An 18,821-nucleotide genomic window follows, 5' to 3' on the forward strand; every position below is an offset into this window, starting at 1 on the left:
ACTTTTGAAATGATACTACTGAAGTAGACATTGACATACTTATTAGACCTTTGCCTAAGAGAAAAAAAAAATCTCATTTAATGAAACAAGTCAACTGCCAAATCTGTATGAAAATTTATATTGCATTACGGAACCAAATAAAATGTTACATGTAAAACACAATTAAAATCATTATCACAGATAATAAAACTTACCCCAACAGAAACTTAATGATAATTACAAAAGGATCAACTTTGTATGGTTTGGCTTCTTTATCCAACATGGTAGCATATTCTAAGCAACAACCTGGTGATTTAAAAAAAGTTACTTACATGCAATTCACAGTAATTAAGTATGAGACACACTATATCCCACGTTCTGTATAACAGCAACATATTTTATGTCAGAGAAAGCAAGGGTCTTCATTACTATCACAGAGACTCTTCTTGAAAGATTAAAAATAGCTGTAATTCAATGGTTCTTATATTAGAGTACACATTCAATCACTTGTAAAAACAAATTCAGGAAGTCAAAGCTGGGGTTTCACCAGCTGTATTTTCACAAAGCTCCACAAGTGATTTAAAAAATTAGCTTTATGGGACAAAATTCTGATACAATTCTTCTATTTAAAGTATATACAATTCAGTGGTTTTTGGTATATTCAGAATTGTACATCCATCACCACAGTCTTAGAACACTTTCATTACCCACAAAAGAAAGTTTTCTTTCAACTATTACCCCCCAAATTCCCATCCTTTGGCAACCAGTAATCTACTTTCCTTCTCTAAAGATAGGCCTATTCTGAACACTTCATGTACATGGAATCATAATACGTGGTCTTTTGTGATAGGATCCTTTCACTTAGCATTTTTCAAGATTCATCCATGTTGTAGCATATACCAGTATTTCGTTTAATTTCTTTTTAATCAAATTCCTCTTATTCCATTGTATGATTATACTACATTTTATTTTTCCATTCATCAATTGACAGACATTTGGGTTATTTCTGCTTTTTGGCTGTTATGAATAATACTCCTGTGAACATTTGCATATAAGTTTTTGTATGGATATATGCTTTCATTTTTCTTGGTTATATTCCTAGGAATACAGATGCTGAGTTATGCAATAACTCTATATTTGGCCATTTGAGGAATTGTCAGACTGTTTTTCACAGTAGTGACACTATTTTACACTCCAACCAGCAGTGTATGAGGGTTCCAGGTTTTCCACATCCTCATTAAAACTTATTATTTGTCTCTTTAAAATTATAATTGTTCTAGTGGGTATAACCCACAGGTGATTTTTGATAAGCATCCTTGGTTTAGAACTACATATTTAATTGGCTGGATACCTAAGCCAATACTTAAAGCCTTTAGATTAACCAGCATCAAATATCCCCTAGATGTACATTCTATATGTTTGAGAATCAATTATCAAGTCAGTTGAAACCAAGAAAAACGAGACTTTTTTCAGACTTTCGAAACAAGATAGACATTTATACTCAAGTCTGGTTGATGTCATAGTGTCAGAATAATCTCTCTTTTTTTTTTTTTTTTGAGAAAGACTCTCATTCTGTCACCAGGCTGGAGTGCAGTGGCGCGATCTTGGCTCACGGCAACCTCTGCCTCCCGGGTTCACGCCATTCTCCTGCCTCAGCCTCCCAAGTAGCTGGGACTACAGGCACGTGCCACCAGGTCTGGCTAATTTTTTTTTTTTTTTTTTCAGTAGAGACGGGGTTTCACCGTGTCAGCTAGGATGGTCTCGATCTCCCGACCTCGTGATCCGCCCGCCTCGGCCTCCCAAAGTGCTGGGATTACAGGCATGAGCCACCACATGCAGCCGGAATAATCTCTTAATTAAAAGGCTGGGTCTGGCACAGATCAACTGAATATTGCTTACCTCTTCCTGGAATATAGGTTAAATCAGGTTAAAATTAACACTAAAGGCAGACTTGAAGTTGTATAAAAGTAACTGAAGGGCACTAAGTAGCTGTAGAAAGATTTGAGCGGAGGGGATTTATGGACTGCTGCTTTAATATATTCAGGCCAAACTCTTTTTTCCCTGCTCCTGCCTCCCTTAATCACTGCCCAAGCCCAACGAAACAAAGCTTTAGCCTCCTGGGAAACTGTAATAACTGCTATACTCCAGGGAAGGTTTTGTCCATTATACTACAGTTTCTACATCTGCTTCTCCAGATCCATTCTCCACCCCTCACTTTTTCCTGAATTCTGGGAGGCTGACTTTTATGGACTGGCTTCTAGGTAAGCTCAGGAATTAGAGGTATCAGCAGATAGGAGGGTAGGAGAAAATAAGGTTAGGGTATGTATTTCCTCATCTTTTTCCTGCTGAGCCACAGGTTGCCAGTGGCTGTAGTGTTCCTGCACCTAAGGCTACAGCTCCAGGAATGTTATCCACTCCTACAGCCCTCTAGGTTTGTTCCTTCTCTTGTCCTGGTAACTTGGAGTACCAGATGGCTCTGTTACTAGTTTAGCATCTTATCATTTCTTGTTCGTTTCTCTTAACCTTGCATATACCTTTGAAATAGTCCATTAAAATCTGAATTATTCCATTCAGTATGCCAGGATCTAACTGACACAGTTGATACAGCTCAAATATTACAATAAATGCCTACTGTGTGCTTGGCACTATCTTAGGCACTAGGAACAGAATGGAGAACAAGATCAGGCTCTACATTTTAAGAAGTGTTCAGACTATAGGAAGAAAACTTCAAGTGCCAGGGTATAAAATGGAGAAAACAAGTGAGGAATTTTCTTGGGGATGTCTTAAAACTTAAGAGGATCCCAAACTCTTGCAAATTTGGGAGAGAGGGATGATAAATTTAAGAAATCATCTGTCTTGTTTAGCCACATGTAGGATGAAAAGGCAGCAATGAAGCATTGGCTCTTGGAAGGAAGGAGGGAAGGAGGAAGGAACAACAGATGGACGGACAGAAGGAAGGAAGGAAAAATGGAAGGAAGGGAGGAAGGGAGGGAAAGAGGAAGATGAAAAAAAGAGATGGGAGGGGAAGGAAGGGAAGAAAGAAAAGGAAACAAACTAGGATGGCAAGGAAGGAAATTAGGGAGTGAGTGTCTCTTATTAGAAGTATACATATTATGAACGATTCTTGCAGCAGCAACAGCAAAAAAAGAACAGGGATGGGGATCGGTGGGAAATAACCTGAATCTGATCACACCTATAGCTCTAATTATCAATTTATAGAAAATAGAAAAACATGTTCAATTCCACCAAGGGGATGGAATCAGTAAACTCCAAACATAGAAAATGCAAAAGTATAAAAAAGCTTTATTTGATAAATTATAAGGGGAGAAAACGAGATGGAGAATAGACCCTACAGATAAAGAAACAATTCAGTTCTGACAATGAAAGTTGTCAGAATCAAAATGGAGTCACTGTTTTTTTGTTGTTTGTTTTTTTTTAAACAAAAAAACAAAAAAACCCCTGACAAATAGAGCCAGGGAAGGCTGTGAAGGGAGGGTTCTCATGCTTGTATACCTAATAGCAAAACTGTCACAGAAGACTCTGCAAAAACCACAACTCTGCACAAAGGCCACTGCAACCTTACACACACACAAAAATACTTCTCTGAGGACATCTGCCCAGCAACGACTTGTCCAACCTTGGGCTGCCACCACCCTTGTTATGGATCCTTATAGCCAAGGATAATTATTTCAAAACCATTATGTAAATCCTCCTAATTTTTTCTTTAACACCCATTTTCTTCCTTTATCTTCCTGAATATGCAAACAATTTACTATGACCTGTGGATTCCTGTTCCAATACCCTATTCCCAAATAAACATTATTTTCTTTTAGAGAGCCCCTCTCTGTTTATTATTTAGGTTGACATGAAGAGTGTCCAGAGGTAGGATTTGGAATTGGATTACTTTCGGACACAGTTTGTGGTGCTTAGAACTGGTGTGTGGTACTCACTTGAGTCCCTGGAGCTCTCTGCTTCCACGGCACACCTGTTGTCAGGCCAAGACTCTCTCTCCCTCTAAAATTAAGGTAGAACCCCTGACTTTATTCTGGATCTGGTAAATAAAGGACCTTACATCTCTCCTGGGATGACAGAAGACCTTTTGTCGTTTCTGGCAAGTCTTCCCTGGTGTAAAGACAAATGTCTTTGTGGTTTGAGGACCCGAGTTTCTATGGAATTTACATTCTGTCGGTTAGACGTGTCTTTTCTAGGGAATTTACTTTTGGTTTTCTGTGTGCCTAATTTAATATTTTACTTGATCTGCATCCTACAGGCTACTTTACCCCAAATTTTGTTCCACAGCCTTAATTACAAATAGGGGCCCAATTTTGTCAGAAACGTAATTTGGATCTAATTATCTTTCATAAACCAGCGAGTTTGTATTACTACTTTATAATTAAAATCTAATTATCTTTCATAAACCAGTGAGTTTGTATTACTACTTTATAATTAAAATTCCAAAATGAAATCTATAAGGCTTTTGAGTATGTCTATATATGTTCAGGTACATTTATACATATGTACATGTATTGGCATAGTTGGCCAAAAATCTCCTAAGAAATTCTATTCAGATTGGCTTCAATAAATGAGTACTCATATAAATTATATACTAATTAACCCAAGTGTCTTTTAGTTCAGTTACTTAAGTAAATCTTTAATAAATAAGCTGGTTCTCATCTATTAAATACTAATAAGTGACAGTTCAAATTACTTGTTAAATTTAAGGTTACTAAGAGTTCAACTTCTAGTTAAAAATAGAAATTAATTTATAATAACAATTCTAATTAATGTATATCAAATATATAAAAAATAATGTATTATTGATGAGAAAAATTATAAGAAAGGCATACAAATGTGTTCTTTATTGAGAAAAAATAATTTTGTCTAATTTGGATGTTACTTAAAGGTTGTTTCAAAATATAGATTTAGAAAAAAATAGAAACAAGATAGAAAGGAAGCAGTAAGTAAGAGAGAGATGTGAATAAAGTTATGGGTTGAGAATGTGTTTTTGGTAAGGAAGGTTAAAAACAAAACAGAGTAGTTTTTATAAGAACAACTTATGTGATCCAGTTTTGTCCTAAAGTAAAATGACTGGTTATTTAAGAAATAGGAAATATTTGGACAAGACAGAAAGGCTAAGCATGTTATCAAAGGTCTGAGTAAGTCACGAAAAAAGTTGATGGAGAGTGACTTATGAAAGAAAATTCTGCATGTGATCAAATTGGCTATAAAAGAGATTTGTGTCTTTCTAAAGATTAAGCTTCTATATTAAAGATACACTAATGCAAAACTAAAAATTTGGTCCCCTATGTAAAAGCAGCAAGGCTTTCTTGAAATATTCACTTCCTCAGAAAATTGGAAAAGGTTTTGCTTCATTAACAGCCATCCTCTACACTGTCCAGAGTTTCTGTTTCTGCCACATTTCCTCCTTAGATCTGTTCTTCCTCTCTCCCTTTGAGAAGGCCTCTTGTACACCAATCACAGACAAACAGACAGCCAAATCATGAGTGAACTCCCATTCACAATTGCTTCAAAGAGAATAAAATACCTAGGAATCCAACTTACAAGGGATGTGAAGGACCTCTTCAAGGAGAACTACAAACCACTGCTCAAGGAAATAAAAGAGGATACAAACAAATGGAAGAACATTCCATGCTCATGGGTTGGAAGAATCAATATCATGAAAATGGCCATACTGCTCAAGGTAATTTATAGATTCAATGCCATCCCCATCAAGCTACCAATGACTTTCTTCACAGAATTGGAAAAAACTACTTTAAAGTTCATATGGAACCAAAAAAGAGCCCGCATCGCCAAGTCAATCCTAAGCCAAAAGAACAAAGCTGGAGGCATCACGCTACCTGACTTCAAACTATACTACAAGGCTACAGTAACCAAAACAGCATGGTACTGGTACCACAACAGAGACATAGATCAATGGAACAGAACAGAGCCCTCAGAAATAATGCCGCATATCTACAACTACCTGATCTTTGACAAACCTGACAAAAACAAGCAATGGGGAAAGGATTCCCTATTTAATAAATGGTGCTGGGAAAACTGGCTAGCCATATGTAGAAAGCTGAAACTGGATCCCTTCCTTACACCTTATACAAAAATTAATTCAAGATGGATTAAAGACTTAAATGTTAGACCTAAAACCATAAAAACCCTAGAAGAAAATCTAGGCAATACCATTCAGGACATAGGCGTGGGCAAGGACTTCATGTCTAAAACACCAAAAGCAATGGCAACAAAAGCCAAAATTGACAAATGGGATCTAATTAAACTAAAGAGCTTCTGCACAGCAAAAGAAACTATCATCAGAGTGAACAGGCAACCTACAGAATGGGAGAAAATTTTTGCAACCTACTCATCTGACAAAGGGCTAATATCCAGAATCTACAATGAACTCCAACAAATTTACAAGAAAAAAACAAACAACCCCATCAAAAAGTGGGCAAAGGACATGAACAGACACTTCTCAAAAGAAGACATTTATGCAGCCAAAAAACACATGAAAAAATGCTCATCATCACTGGCCATCAGAGAAATGCAAATCAAAACCACAATGAGATACCATCTCACACCAGTTAGAACGGCCATCATTAAAAAGTCAGGAAACAACAGGTGCTGGAGAGGATGTGGAGAAATAGGAACAGTTTTACACTGTTGGTGGGACTGTAAACTAGTTCAACCATTGTAGAAGTCAGTGTGGCGATTCCTCAGGGATCTAGAACTAGAAATACCATTTGACCCAGCCATCCCATTACTGGGTATATACTCAAAGGACTATAAATCATGCTGCTATAAAGACACATGCACACGTATGTTTGTTGCGGCACTATTCACAATAGCAAAGACTTGGAACCAACCCAAATGCCCAACAACGATAGACTGGATTAAGAAAATGTGGCACATATACACCATGGAATACTATGCAGCCATAAAAAATGATGAGCTCATGTCCTTTGTAGGGACATGGATGAAACTGGAAAACATCATTTTCAGTAAACTATCGCAAGGACAAAAATCCAAACACTGCATGTTCTCACTCATAGGTGGGAACTGAACAATGAGAACTCATGGACACAGGAAGGGGAACATCACACTCCGGGGACTGTTGTGGGTTGGGGGGAGGGGGGAGGGACAGCATTAGGAGATATACCTAATGCTAAATGACGAGTTAATGGGTGCAGCAAAACAACATGGCACATGGATACATATGTAACAAACCTGCACATTGTGCACATGTACCCTAAAACCTAAAGTATAAAAAAAAAAAAAAAAAGACAGGGTCTCGTTCTGTTGCCCAGGCTGCAGTGCAGTGTTGCAACTGTAGCTCAGTGCAACCTTGAACACCTGGGCTCAAGTGATCCTCCCACCTCAACCTGCTGAATAGCTAAGACTGCAGGCATGTGCCACCATACCCAGCTAATGTATTTTTTTAAAACTTTTTTTTTTTTTTGTAGAAACGGGGCCTCCTTGCCCAGGCTGGTCTCAAACTCCAGACCTCAAAAGCGATCTTCATATCAGCAGGGCATGGTGGCTCACGCCTGTAATCCTAGCACTTTGTGAGGCCGAGGCAAGTGGATTGCCTGAGCTCAGGAGTTTGAGACCAGCCTGGGCAACATGATGAAACCCCTGTCTCTACTAAAATACAAAAAAACATTAGCTGGGTGTGATGGTGGGCACCTGTAGTCCCAGCTACTGGGGAGGCTGAGGCAGGAGAATCACTTGAATCTGGGAGGTGGAAGTTGCAGTGAGCCTAGATCGAGCCATTGCACTCCAGCCTGGCGACAGAGCAAGACTCTGTCACCAAAAAAAAAAAAAAAAAAAAAAAGAGATCCTCATATCTCAGCCTCCCAAAGCATTGGTATTACAGGTATGAGCCACCACACCTGTCCAATAAGCACTCTTAAACACAGATTTCTGATAACTTTAAGATTAATTAACTAAATAAAAATTTCTAAAACCCTGATGAAAAAACTGATGGGCTCAGGAAACTGCTAATCAAAATCAAGCAGAACAAAAATTATTTACATAAGATTGACCAACTGATAGTGTTTTTATGACTTCTATTTGAAATGTTGGTTCTTCACTTAAAGGTTTTATTTTCCAGATTTAAGGAAAATTTATCTCTTAAGCAGGCAATTTGGTAAAGTATACTTTTGTGAACAAAGATGGAATCATATGCTTTTTTTTCTCTACTTGGTTCCTACAAAATTTGGAAACTATCTGCATATTCTTATGGCCGTATGATTTTTTTCATAAGTCCAATAAAAATCTGGCCTCTCTTTATAACAGGACACAACTGGAAATATTGTATTGAATGTTAGTTATATTACCAAGGCTTTATCAAAAATGTTATATTTGAGAAGATGCACAGAATATCTGACTTTAAGGGTTCCCAGCCTGATAGTGAGTAAATGAAAACTGTCAACTGCTGGCAGGCCTAGGAACCTTAAGACCTTAAAAACCTCAAGAGGTTTTTATTGTTTTTGTTTTTTTTGTGTGTGTGTTTTGTTTTGTTTGTTTTGTTTTGTTTTGTTTTGAGATAGAGTCTCGCTCTGTTGCCCAGGCTGGAGGGCAGTGGCACGATCTCAGCTCACTGAAACTTCTGCCTCCTGGGGTCAAGCGATTCTCATGCCTCAGGATCCTGAGTGGCTGGGATTACAGACATACAACACCATGCCTGGCTAATTTTTTGTATTTTTAGTAGAGATGGGGTTTTTGCCATGCTGGCCAAGCTGGTCTCAAACTCCTGACCTCAGGTGATCAACCTGCCTCAGCCTCCCCAAAGTGCTGGGATTACAGGCATGAGCCACCATGCCCAGCCCTCAAGGTTTTTAAATCTGAGATTGCTATGTGATCAATGTAGAGAGAAAAAAATTATGTTTCTAAATAAAAGCTATAATACACCTGTTATTAGAATGTAGCTCTGTTCATTGTTTTCAAGTTCCTGATAGACTATACTACTTGGTAAACTAGACTAGATCCTGCATTCTTCTAGATTCTTCCAATCCAACTTTCTTCCATGGAATTACTAAAAATGAGAACTGCTTTGTTCTGAAAGCCCTATAAGCTGAAACTAGATGCATTTTAAGAAATAAACTTCATATTCGATGTATGGGCCACACAAAAAGTTCACCAAGGCACCTGATGTCATAATCAGAGTCATTCAAACTACAAACCAGGATGAGAAGTTGACACTTTCACTCTTCAGATAGCTTTTCCTAAGATGTCAGAACAAGACTTCATATCATGAGACCCTTACCCTTCTTAGTGACCTTTTTTACTTGAAGGATAATGGTCATTTGATGTATTCAACTGGTTGTGTTTAAGCCTAGGTTCATGGTTCAAAACTATTATGCAAACTGATCATTTTACTTTGTATTTTCCCTTTTTAAACTTTCTGTTTTTCTTTGTGTCTTCTCTGATTTATTTGAGCTGTGTTTTGTAATTCTCATTGTGGAGACCTTTTGCCTCCCTGGTTAGCTATATTCCTAGGTATTTTATTCTTTTTGTGGCAGTTGTGAATGGGATTGCCTTTCTGAAGTCCTTGCCAGAGCAATCAGGCAAGAGACAGAAATAAAGGGCATCGAAATAGGAAGAGAGGAAGCCAAACTATCTCTGTTTGCAGATGACATGATTCTATACCTAGAAAACCCCATAGTCTCGGCTCAAAAGCTCCTTCAGTTGATAAACGACTTCAGCAAAGTTTCAGGATATAAAATCAATGTACGAAAATCACTAGCATTCCTCTATCTGTTAACTTGTTTAAATTTTTGTAGAAATACAACTCCTAACAGCTTAATGCTGGCCCAGCACTTTGAAATGATGGCAAAAGACTATGGAACAAACTAAACTGAACTTAATAATGGACTCCAGGTAGACTTAGCCTCAGAGCCACTCCCTTCAAACATCCCTCAGTGCTCAAATGTGGCTAAAAGGTTTATGACACTGACTTCTAGTCACCAATCATTACAATGTGGGATTAGACCAGCAACCTGGGACAGGTCTATTCCAGCACCAAGGGATATCAAAATCTAACTATGGGGTGATTGATCAGTGACACTTTTGGAGAAATATCTTAATCAAAAGGGGAAAATGTGAAACTGGCCAGAATCAACATGGAGTCATTTGTGTTAAAAAACAAAAACAAACAAACAAAAAAACAAAAAACCCTGACAGATAGAGCTGAGGAAGGCTAAGAACAGAGAGTTCTCACACTTATATGCTTGATAATAAAACTAACACAAAAGACTGCAACCTAGAACAAAGGTCATCTCAACCTTATACAGAAAAAAAAGTCTCTGAGGACATCTGCCCAGCAACTACCTGCTCAACCTCAAACTGGCATCACCCTTGTTATTCATCCTGGTAGCCAAGAATAATCATTTCAAAACAATTGTAATCCTTTTTATTTTTCCTTCAACAACCTTTGTCGTCCTTTACCTCCCTGAATATGCATAAGTTTACTGTAGCACACATATTCCCATTGCAATGCCCTATTACAAATAAACATCATTTTCCTTTAGAGAGCCTCTCTCTGTTATTTAAGTTGACAAAACTTAATGAAACGAATGACCAACTGGACCGTGTGGATCTTCTCTGAAAACTCTTTAAAATTTTTTAAAAAAATATTTGACTCCTGGCCGGGCGCGGTGGCTCACGCCTGTAATCCCAGCACTTTGGGAGGCCGAGGTGGGCAGATCATGAGGTCAGGAGATCGAGACCATCCTGGCTAACAAGGTGAAACCCTGTCTCTACTAAAAATACAAAAAATTAGCTGGGCATGGTGGCGGGCACCTGTAGTCCCAGCTACTTAGGAGGCTGAGGCAGGAGAATGGTGTAAACCAGGGAGACGGAGCTTGCAGTTAGCCGAGATCGTACCACGGCACTCCAGCCTGGGCGACAGAGCGAGCCTCCATCTAATGAAGAAATTTTTTAAAAATTAAAATATTCCTTGAGACAAATAAAAATGGAAACACAATATACCAAAAGCTATGGAATATAATAAAGAAAGTTCTAGTAGGAGAGTTCATAGCAATACATGCCTAAATCAAAAAAGTAGAAAGACTTCAAATAAAAAACCTAATGATGCATCTCAAGGAACTAGAAAAGCAAGAACAAATGAAAACAAAAATTAGTAGAAGGAATAAAATAATAAAGATCAGAGCAGAAATAAAAGAAATTGAGACTGAAAAAAATACATCAGCTATGAACAAGCTTCAGGGAAAAACAAAAAGATCAACAAAAGGAAAAGTTGCTTTTTTGAAAAGTTAACCAAAATCTACAAACTTTTAGCTAGACTAAGAAAAAAAGAGAGAAGACTCAAATAAAATCAGAGACAAAGAAAGAGTTATTACAACTGATACCACAGAAATAGAAAGGATCATTAGAGAATATTATAAACAAATTTAACCAACAACTTGAAAATCTAGAAGAGATGGATAAATTCTTGGACACATCCAGCCTACCAAAGTTGAATCAAGAAAAAAAAATAGAAAACCTGAACAGACCAATAACAAATAATGAGGCTGGGCATGGTGGCTCACCCCTGTAATCCCAGCACTTTGGGAGGCTGAGGCAGGCAGATCGCCTGAGGTCAGGAGTTCAAGACCAGCCTGGTCAACATGGTGAAACACTGCCTCTACTAAAAATACAAAAATTAGCCAGGTGTGGTGGCACACACCTGTAATCCCAGCTACTTGGGAGAATGAAGCACAAGAATCACTTGAACCTGGGAGAAGGAGGTTTCAGTGAACTGAGATTGCACCACTGCACTCCAGCTTGGGCAATAGAGTGAGACTCTGTCTAAAAACAAACAAACAAACAAACAAACAAAAACCAAGTAATGAGATTGAAGCAGTAATAAAAAGTCTCCCATCAAAAACAAGCATAGGACTCGACGGCTACGCTGCTGAAATCTATCAAACATTTAAAGAACTAATATCAATACTAGTCAATATTCCAAAAAAACACTGAAGAAAAAGAAGTAACTCCAAACTCATTCTATGAGGCCAGCATAACCCTGACACCAAAACCAGAAAATAATACAACAAAAAAAGAAAAGTACAGGCCAATATCTCTAATGAACATAAAGGCAAAAATCCTCAACAAAATACTAGCAAACTGACTTCAACAACATATTAAAAATATCATTCACCATGATGAAGTAGGATTCATCCTAGGAATGCAAGGATAGTTCAATATATACAAATCAATCAATGTGATAAATAACACAAATGGAATCAAGAATAAGGAGTATAAAATCATTTCAATAGATGCTGAGAAAGCATTTGACAAAATTCAAAATCCCTTTATGATAAAAACTATTAACAAATTGAATATAAAAAGAACATACCTCAAAAAATAAAGGCCAAATATGACAAACCCACAGCTAACATTATACAAAATGGGAAAAAAAATTGAAAGCTTTTCCTCTAAGATCTAAATAAGACAAGAATGTCTACTTTCACTACTTATTCAGTAGAGTACCAGAAGTCCTAGCCAGAGCAACTAGGCAAGAGAAAGAAAAAAAGGACATCCAAATTGGAAAAGAAATAGTCAAGTTATCTTTGTTCACAGATGACATGATCCTAGATTTAAAAAATACCTGAAAACTCCACCAAAAAAAACTGTTAGAATTGGTTTTTTTGAACTCAGTAAAAGTTTCAAGATACAAAATCAACATATAAAAATCAGTAACTTTCTATATACTAATAGTGAAAAATCTGAAAAAGAAATCAAGAGGGTTGGGCACAGTGGCTCATGCTTGTAATCCCAGCACTTTGGGAGGCCACAGGAGGTGGATCATTTGAGGTCAGGAGTTTAAGACCAGCCTGGCCAACATGGTGAAACCCCATCTCTACTAGAAATACAAAAAAATTAGCTGGGCATGGTGGCACACGGCTGTAATCCCAGCTATTCAGGAGGCTGAGACAGAAGAATCACTTCAACATCGGAGGCAGAGTTCACAATGAGCTGAGATCGTGCCACTGCACTCCTGTCTGGGCAACAGAGCCAGAATCCATCTCCATCTGAACCTACTGACATGTGATGTCTCCCCCAGACACCCAGCTTTAAACAAACAAACAAACAAAAAACAAAAAAAAAGAAATCAAGGGAGTGATCCCATTTACAATTAAATTATATCTAGGAATAAATGTAACCAAAGTAAAATATCTCTATGGTGAAAAATTATAAAATACCAATGACAGAAACTGAAAAAGACACACAAAAAAATAGCAATTCCATCTATGTTCATGGATTGAATGATTTAGCATTGTTAAACTGTCTATACTACCTCAAGCAATGTCTAGATTCAATGAAATCCCTATCAAAATACCAATGAGAGTCTTCACTGGTATAGAAAAAACAATCATAAAATCATATGGTACCACAAAAGACCCCAAATAGCCAAAAAAATCCTGAGTAAAAAGAACAAAGCTGGAGGCAATCACATTACCTGACTTCAAAATACACTACAAAGATATGGCAACCAAAACAGTTTAGTACTGGCATGAAACAGATACATAAGCCAATGGAACATAATAGAGAACCCAGAAATGAATCCACTCATTTACAGTCAACTAATTTTCACTAAAGGCAAACAAAACATACATTGGAGAAAGGATAGTCTTTTCAATAAATGGTGCTGGGAAAACTGGATATTTATATGCAGAAGAAAGAAATTAGATCCCTATCTTTCATCATATGCAAAAATTAAATCAAAATAAAGACTGAAATTTAAAACCCAAAACGATGAAACTACCACAAGAATATATTGGAGAAATGCTTTGGGACATTGGTCTGGGCAAAAATTTTTTGGGTAAGACCTCAAAAGCACATGCAATAAAAGCAAAATGGGATTATATCAGGCTAAAAGCCTACTGCACAGCAAAGGCAACAATCAACAAAGTGAAGAGATAAGCCAAAGACTGGGAAAAAATTTTGCAAACTATCCATCTGATAAAGGATTAATAACCAGAATATATAAGGAACTCAAACAACTCAACAGCAAAACAAACAAATACTCTAATTTTAAAAGTGGCCAAGAGATCTGAACAGACATTTCTCAACAGAAGAAACACCAATGGATGGTCAGACGTGGTGGCTCACACCTGTAATCCCAGCACTTTGGGAGGACAAGGCAGGCAGATCGCCTGAGGTCAGGAGTTCGAGACCAGCCTGACCACCATGGAGAAACCTTGTCTGTTGCGGGAAGTCAGGGACCCCAAACAGAGGGACTGGCTGAAGCCATGGCAGAAAAACGTGGATTGTGAAGACTTCATGGACATTTATTAGTTTCTCAAATTAATACTTTTATAATTTCTTATGCCTGTCTTTACTGCAGTCTCTAAACATAAATTGTAAAGATTTCATGGACACTTATCACTTCCCCAATCAATACTCTTGTGATTTCCTAGGCCTGTCTTTACTTTAATCTCTTAATCCTGTCATCTCGTAAGCCGAGGAGGATGTATGTCGCCTCAGGACCATGTGATAATTGTGTTAACTGCACAAATTGTAGAGCATGTGTGTTTGAACAATATGAAATCTGGGCATCTCGAAAAAAGAACAGGATAACAGCAATGTTTAGGGAACAAGAGAAATAACCTTAAACTCTGACTGCCGGTGAGCCGGGCAGAACAGAGCCATATTTCTCTTCTTTCAAAAGCAAATGGGAGAAATATCGCTGAATTCTTTTTCTCAGCAAGGAACATCCCTGGGAAAGCGAACATGCGCCTGGGGGTAGGTCTATAGACGGCCCCCTGGGCGTGGCCGTCTTTTATGGTCTGTAGACTGTAGGGGTGAAACAGACCCCAGTCTCCCATAGTGCTCCCAGGCTTATTAGGAAGAGGAAATTCCCGCCTAATAAATTTTGGTCAGACCGGTTGCTCTCAAAACCCTGTCTCCTGATAAGATGTTAACAATGACAACGGTGCCCGAAACTTTATTAGCAATTTTCATTTCGCCCTGGTCCTGTGGTCCTGTGATCTCACCCTGCCTCCATTTGCCTTGTGATATTCTATCACCTTGTAAAGTACATGATCTTTGTGACCGACACCCTATTCGTACGCTCCCTCCCCTTCTGAAAATCCCTAATAAAAACTTGCTGTTTTTTGCGGCTTGTAGGGCATCATGGAACCTACTGACATGTGATGTCTCCCCCAGACACCCAGCTTTAAAATTTCTCTCTTTTGTGCTCTCTCCCTTTATTTCTCAAGCCAGCCGACACTTAGGGAAAATAGAAAAGAACCTACATGACTATTGGGGCAGGTTCCCCGATACATGTCTCTACTAAAAATACAAAATTAGCTGGGCATGGTGGCCTATGCCTGTAATCCTAGCTACTTGGGAGGCTGAGGCAGGATAATCGCTTGAACCCGGAAGGTGGAGGTTGTGGTGAGCTGAGATCGAGCCATTGCACTGCAGCCTGGGCAACAAGAGCAAAACTCCATCTCAAAAAGAAAAAAGACATACCAATAGCCAACAGATATATTTTTTTAAATGTTCAACATCACTAATCACCAGTGAAATGTACATCAAAACCACAATGAGATATTACCTCACCCTAGTTAAAATGGCTTTTTATCAAAAAGACAAAAAATAACAAGTGCTAATGAGGATATGGAAAAAGGGGAATGCTAGTACACAATTGGTACAAATGTAAATTAGTACAGCCATTATGAAAAACAGACTGGAGGTGCTTCAAAAAACTACATATAGATCTGCCATATGACCCAGCAATCTTACTGCTGTGTATATTATCCAAAAGAAAGGAAATCAGTCTATTAACAAGATGTCTGCATCCCCATGTTTACTGTAGCACTATTCACAATGGCCAAAATATGGAATCAACCTAAAGTCCATCAATAAGTGAATGGATAAAGAAAGTGGTAATATATACACAATTGAATATTATGTAGACATAAAAAGAATGAAATTCTATCATCTGCAGCAACCTGGATGTAACTGAAGTACATTATGCTAAGTGATAAGTCAGGCATAGAAAGACAAATATTATATGCTCTCATTCATATCTGGGAATTTGAAAAGTTGATCTCATGGAGCTAGAGAATAGATGGTTACCAGGGGGTGGAAAAGGTAAAGAGGCGTGGAGGGATGAAGAAAGAATGGTTAATGGGTATAAAAATACAGTTAGAAGAAATAAGGTCTAGCATTTGATAGCACTGCAACCTCTGCCTCCCGGGTTCAAGCGATTCTCTTGCCTCAGTCTCCCGGGCAGCTAGGATTACAGGCGCCCACCACCAAGCCTGGATAATTTTTTGTGTTTTTAGTAAAGACAGGGTTTCACCATATTGGCCAGGGTGGTCTTGAACTCCTGACCTCAGGTGATCTGCCCGCCTCGGCCTCCCAAAGTGCTGGGATTACAGGCATGAGCCAGCGCCCGGCCAGGATGACTATAGTTAATAATTTCTTGTATATTTTAAAATAGCTAGAAGATTTGGAATGTTCCCAACACAAAGAAATGGTAAGTGCTTGAGTTGATGGATATCCTAGTTATCCTGATTTGATCTTAACACATTATATGAATGTGTCAAAATATCACATGTACCCAATAAATAGGTACAATTATGTATCAACCAAATAAATTAAAAATAAAATACATCTTAAAAAGTAATTTGAGGCCGGGTCCGGTGGCTCACGCCTGTAATCCCAGCACTTTCGGAGGCTGAGGCGAGCAGATCACCAGGTCAGGAGTTCAAGACCAGCCTGGCCAACATGGTGAAACCCCATCTCTACTAAAAATACAAAAATTAGCCCGACATGGTTGCGGGTGCCTGTAATCCCAGCTACTTGGGAGGTTGAGGCAGTAGAATCACTTGAACCTGGGAGGTGGAGGTTACAGTGAACCAATATTGCACCATTGCACTCCAGCCTGGGCAACAAGAGCAAAACTACGTCTCAAAAAAAAAAAAAAAAAAAAAAGGCATTTGATAATATTAGGGCATTATTGTTAATTTTTTGATGTGTATTATGGTTAAATGTTTTGCCCCTTTTTAAGTCATAAATACTAGCAAATTATTATATGAAGATAATTACACTGCTTGATTCCTATATGTATTTTTAAAAATGACTTAATTAATCTGATTAGACTCAAAATTATTCTTTCCATTAAAAACGACACTGATACAAAAATGACAAGCTAAGAGAATGTTAATAATTTGCAGGTCTTAAGACCACAAACTGAAGGTCTCTGGACTAGCTTCCTCAAACTATTTGGGATTGGTGGTTGATAGTGGAAAAGTAATAAAGATGCAGAGAAGGCTCATCAAAAAATCACATGCTATTTTGGAGTTTTCAAGAACAGAATAGTAGCTACTATTATGTGGCATAATTATAAAATAATAAATAAATAATAAAAATAATAAAAAGGGAGTTCTAAGAACTCTCCTAATTATGTCTCCTGATTCAATATAATAGAATTATATATATAAACACATATGTGGAACTAATAGTTGTTCTACTTTAATATTCATAACAAAAGTAACTTAAAAATTAGAAGCATTCTTACCTGTTGAGAAAAGAGAATATAATTGTCCTCTATAAGCAAGAAGGATATTAGATACAACATAAGCAGGAAGAGCTCCACCATGAAATCTAACTACCTAAAAAACAGGTAAGTCAGTGGGCAACTCCTGAATATTCATGCTAATGAAATAAGTGTACTTTCACATAAAATTTAAAAGTTGCTCTTCAATTTATACCTGACATGGCCACAAAGATATTTCCAGTAATAAGTATCAAAAACTCTAAGTAAAATAAATGTTGAAAATACATAGCAAACTCAAAATGTATCTGAATTTTTCATCAAAGGCATAAGAGAACATATAATTGAGTAGCATATACTACAAAACTGTTTTTCAGGACACACTGATTATTTAATACGTTCCAGGAACGACAGTAAACACCTTATATGCATTATCTCATGTCCTTCTCCCAGTATCTTTTGAGGTAGTTCTTATCCCTATTCTACAGACAAAGAAATTCAGGCATGAGAGCCCAACTAACTTGCATAATTTAAAACATAATAGGCAAGTTACTTAGCTTCCCCTCTCTATGTCTTTATCAGTAAATGGGGACAATACTAGTATGTACCTTATAGGTACTTATTAGGATTAGACATGCATATTTGTGTAAGGCATTCAGAATATTAACTCATATATAACAAGTTATGAGAAAATGTTAATTGCTTTATTAACTTTTTATGTCCTTCACTGTGTTTGAAAATCTTATGGAACTATAAGTTTTAAAATCAGTGCCTAAGTTCACAATCATTATGTTATAGTGCCTCAAGTCATTCTATCAGCTCTCTATAAAATACATATAATAACAAAAACAAGCATTCCTATACACCAGTAACAGAAAAACAGAGGGCCAAATCACCAGTAACTCCCATTCACAATTGCTACAAAGAGAATAAAATGCCTAGGAATACAACTTATAAGGGATATGAAGGACCTCTTAAAGGAGAACTACAAACCACTGCTCAAGGAAATAAGAGAGGACACAAATAAATGGAAAAACATGCCATGCTCATGGATAGGAAGAATCAATATCATGAAAATGGCCATACTGCCCAAAGTAATTTATAGATTCAATGTTATCCGCATCAAGCTACCATTGTCTTTCTTCACAGAATTAGAAAAAACTACTTTGTTTCATATGGAACCAAAAAAGAGCCAGCATAGCCAAGACAATCCTAAGCAAAAATAACAATGCTGGAGGCATCACTCTACCTGACTTCAAACTATACTACAAAGCTACAGTAACCAAAACAGTATGGTACTGCTATCAAAACAGATATACAG

At 37.5% G+C, this 18,821-nt stretch overlaps 1 protein-coding gene across 5 annotated transcripts in view; it reads right to left on the bottom strand.

The window, feature by feature from the left end:
- Positions 1 to 18,821, bottom strand: part of PGAP1 (post-GPI attachment to proteins inositol deacylase 1) — an 87,792-nt gene that overhangs the window by 14,999 nt on the left and 53,972 nt on the right. For all 5 annotated transcript variants that reach the window (XR_004027858.1, XM_003253879.3, XM_030803039.1 and 2 more), the window contains exons 20-21: positions 17,525 to 17,618; positions 195 to 285 (exon numbers count right to left, since the gene is read on the bottom strand). Coding sequence is in view for 4 of the 5 variants with exons in the window: in XM_003253879.3 (XP_003253927.1) it covers positions 195 to 285; positions 17,525 to 17,618 (185 nt within the window). In the remaining variant the exon portion in view is untranslated. The remainder of the gene's footprint in view (positions 1 to 194; positions 286 to 17,524; positions 17,619 to 18,821) is intronic.

The sequence above is a fragment of the Nomascus leucogenys genome, chromosome 22a (genome assembly GCF_006542625.1).
Source record: "Nomascus leucogenys isolate Asia chromosome 22a, Asia_NLE_v1, whole genome shotgun sequence".
Taxonomy (NCBI): domain Eukaryota; kingdom Metazoa; phylum Chordata; class Mammalia; order Primates; family Hylobatidae; genus Nomascus; species Nomascus leucogenys.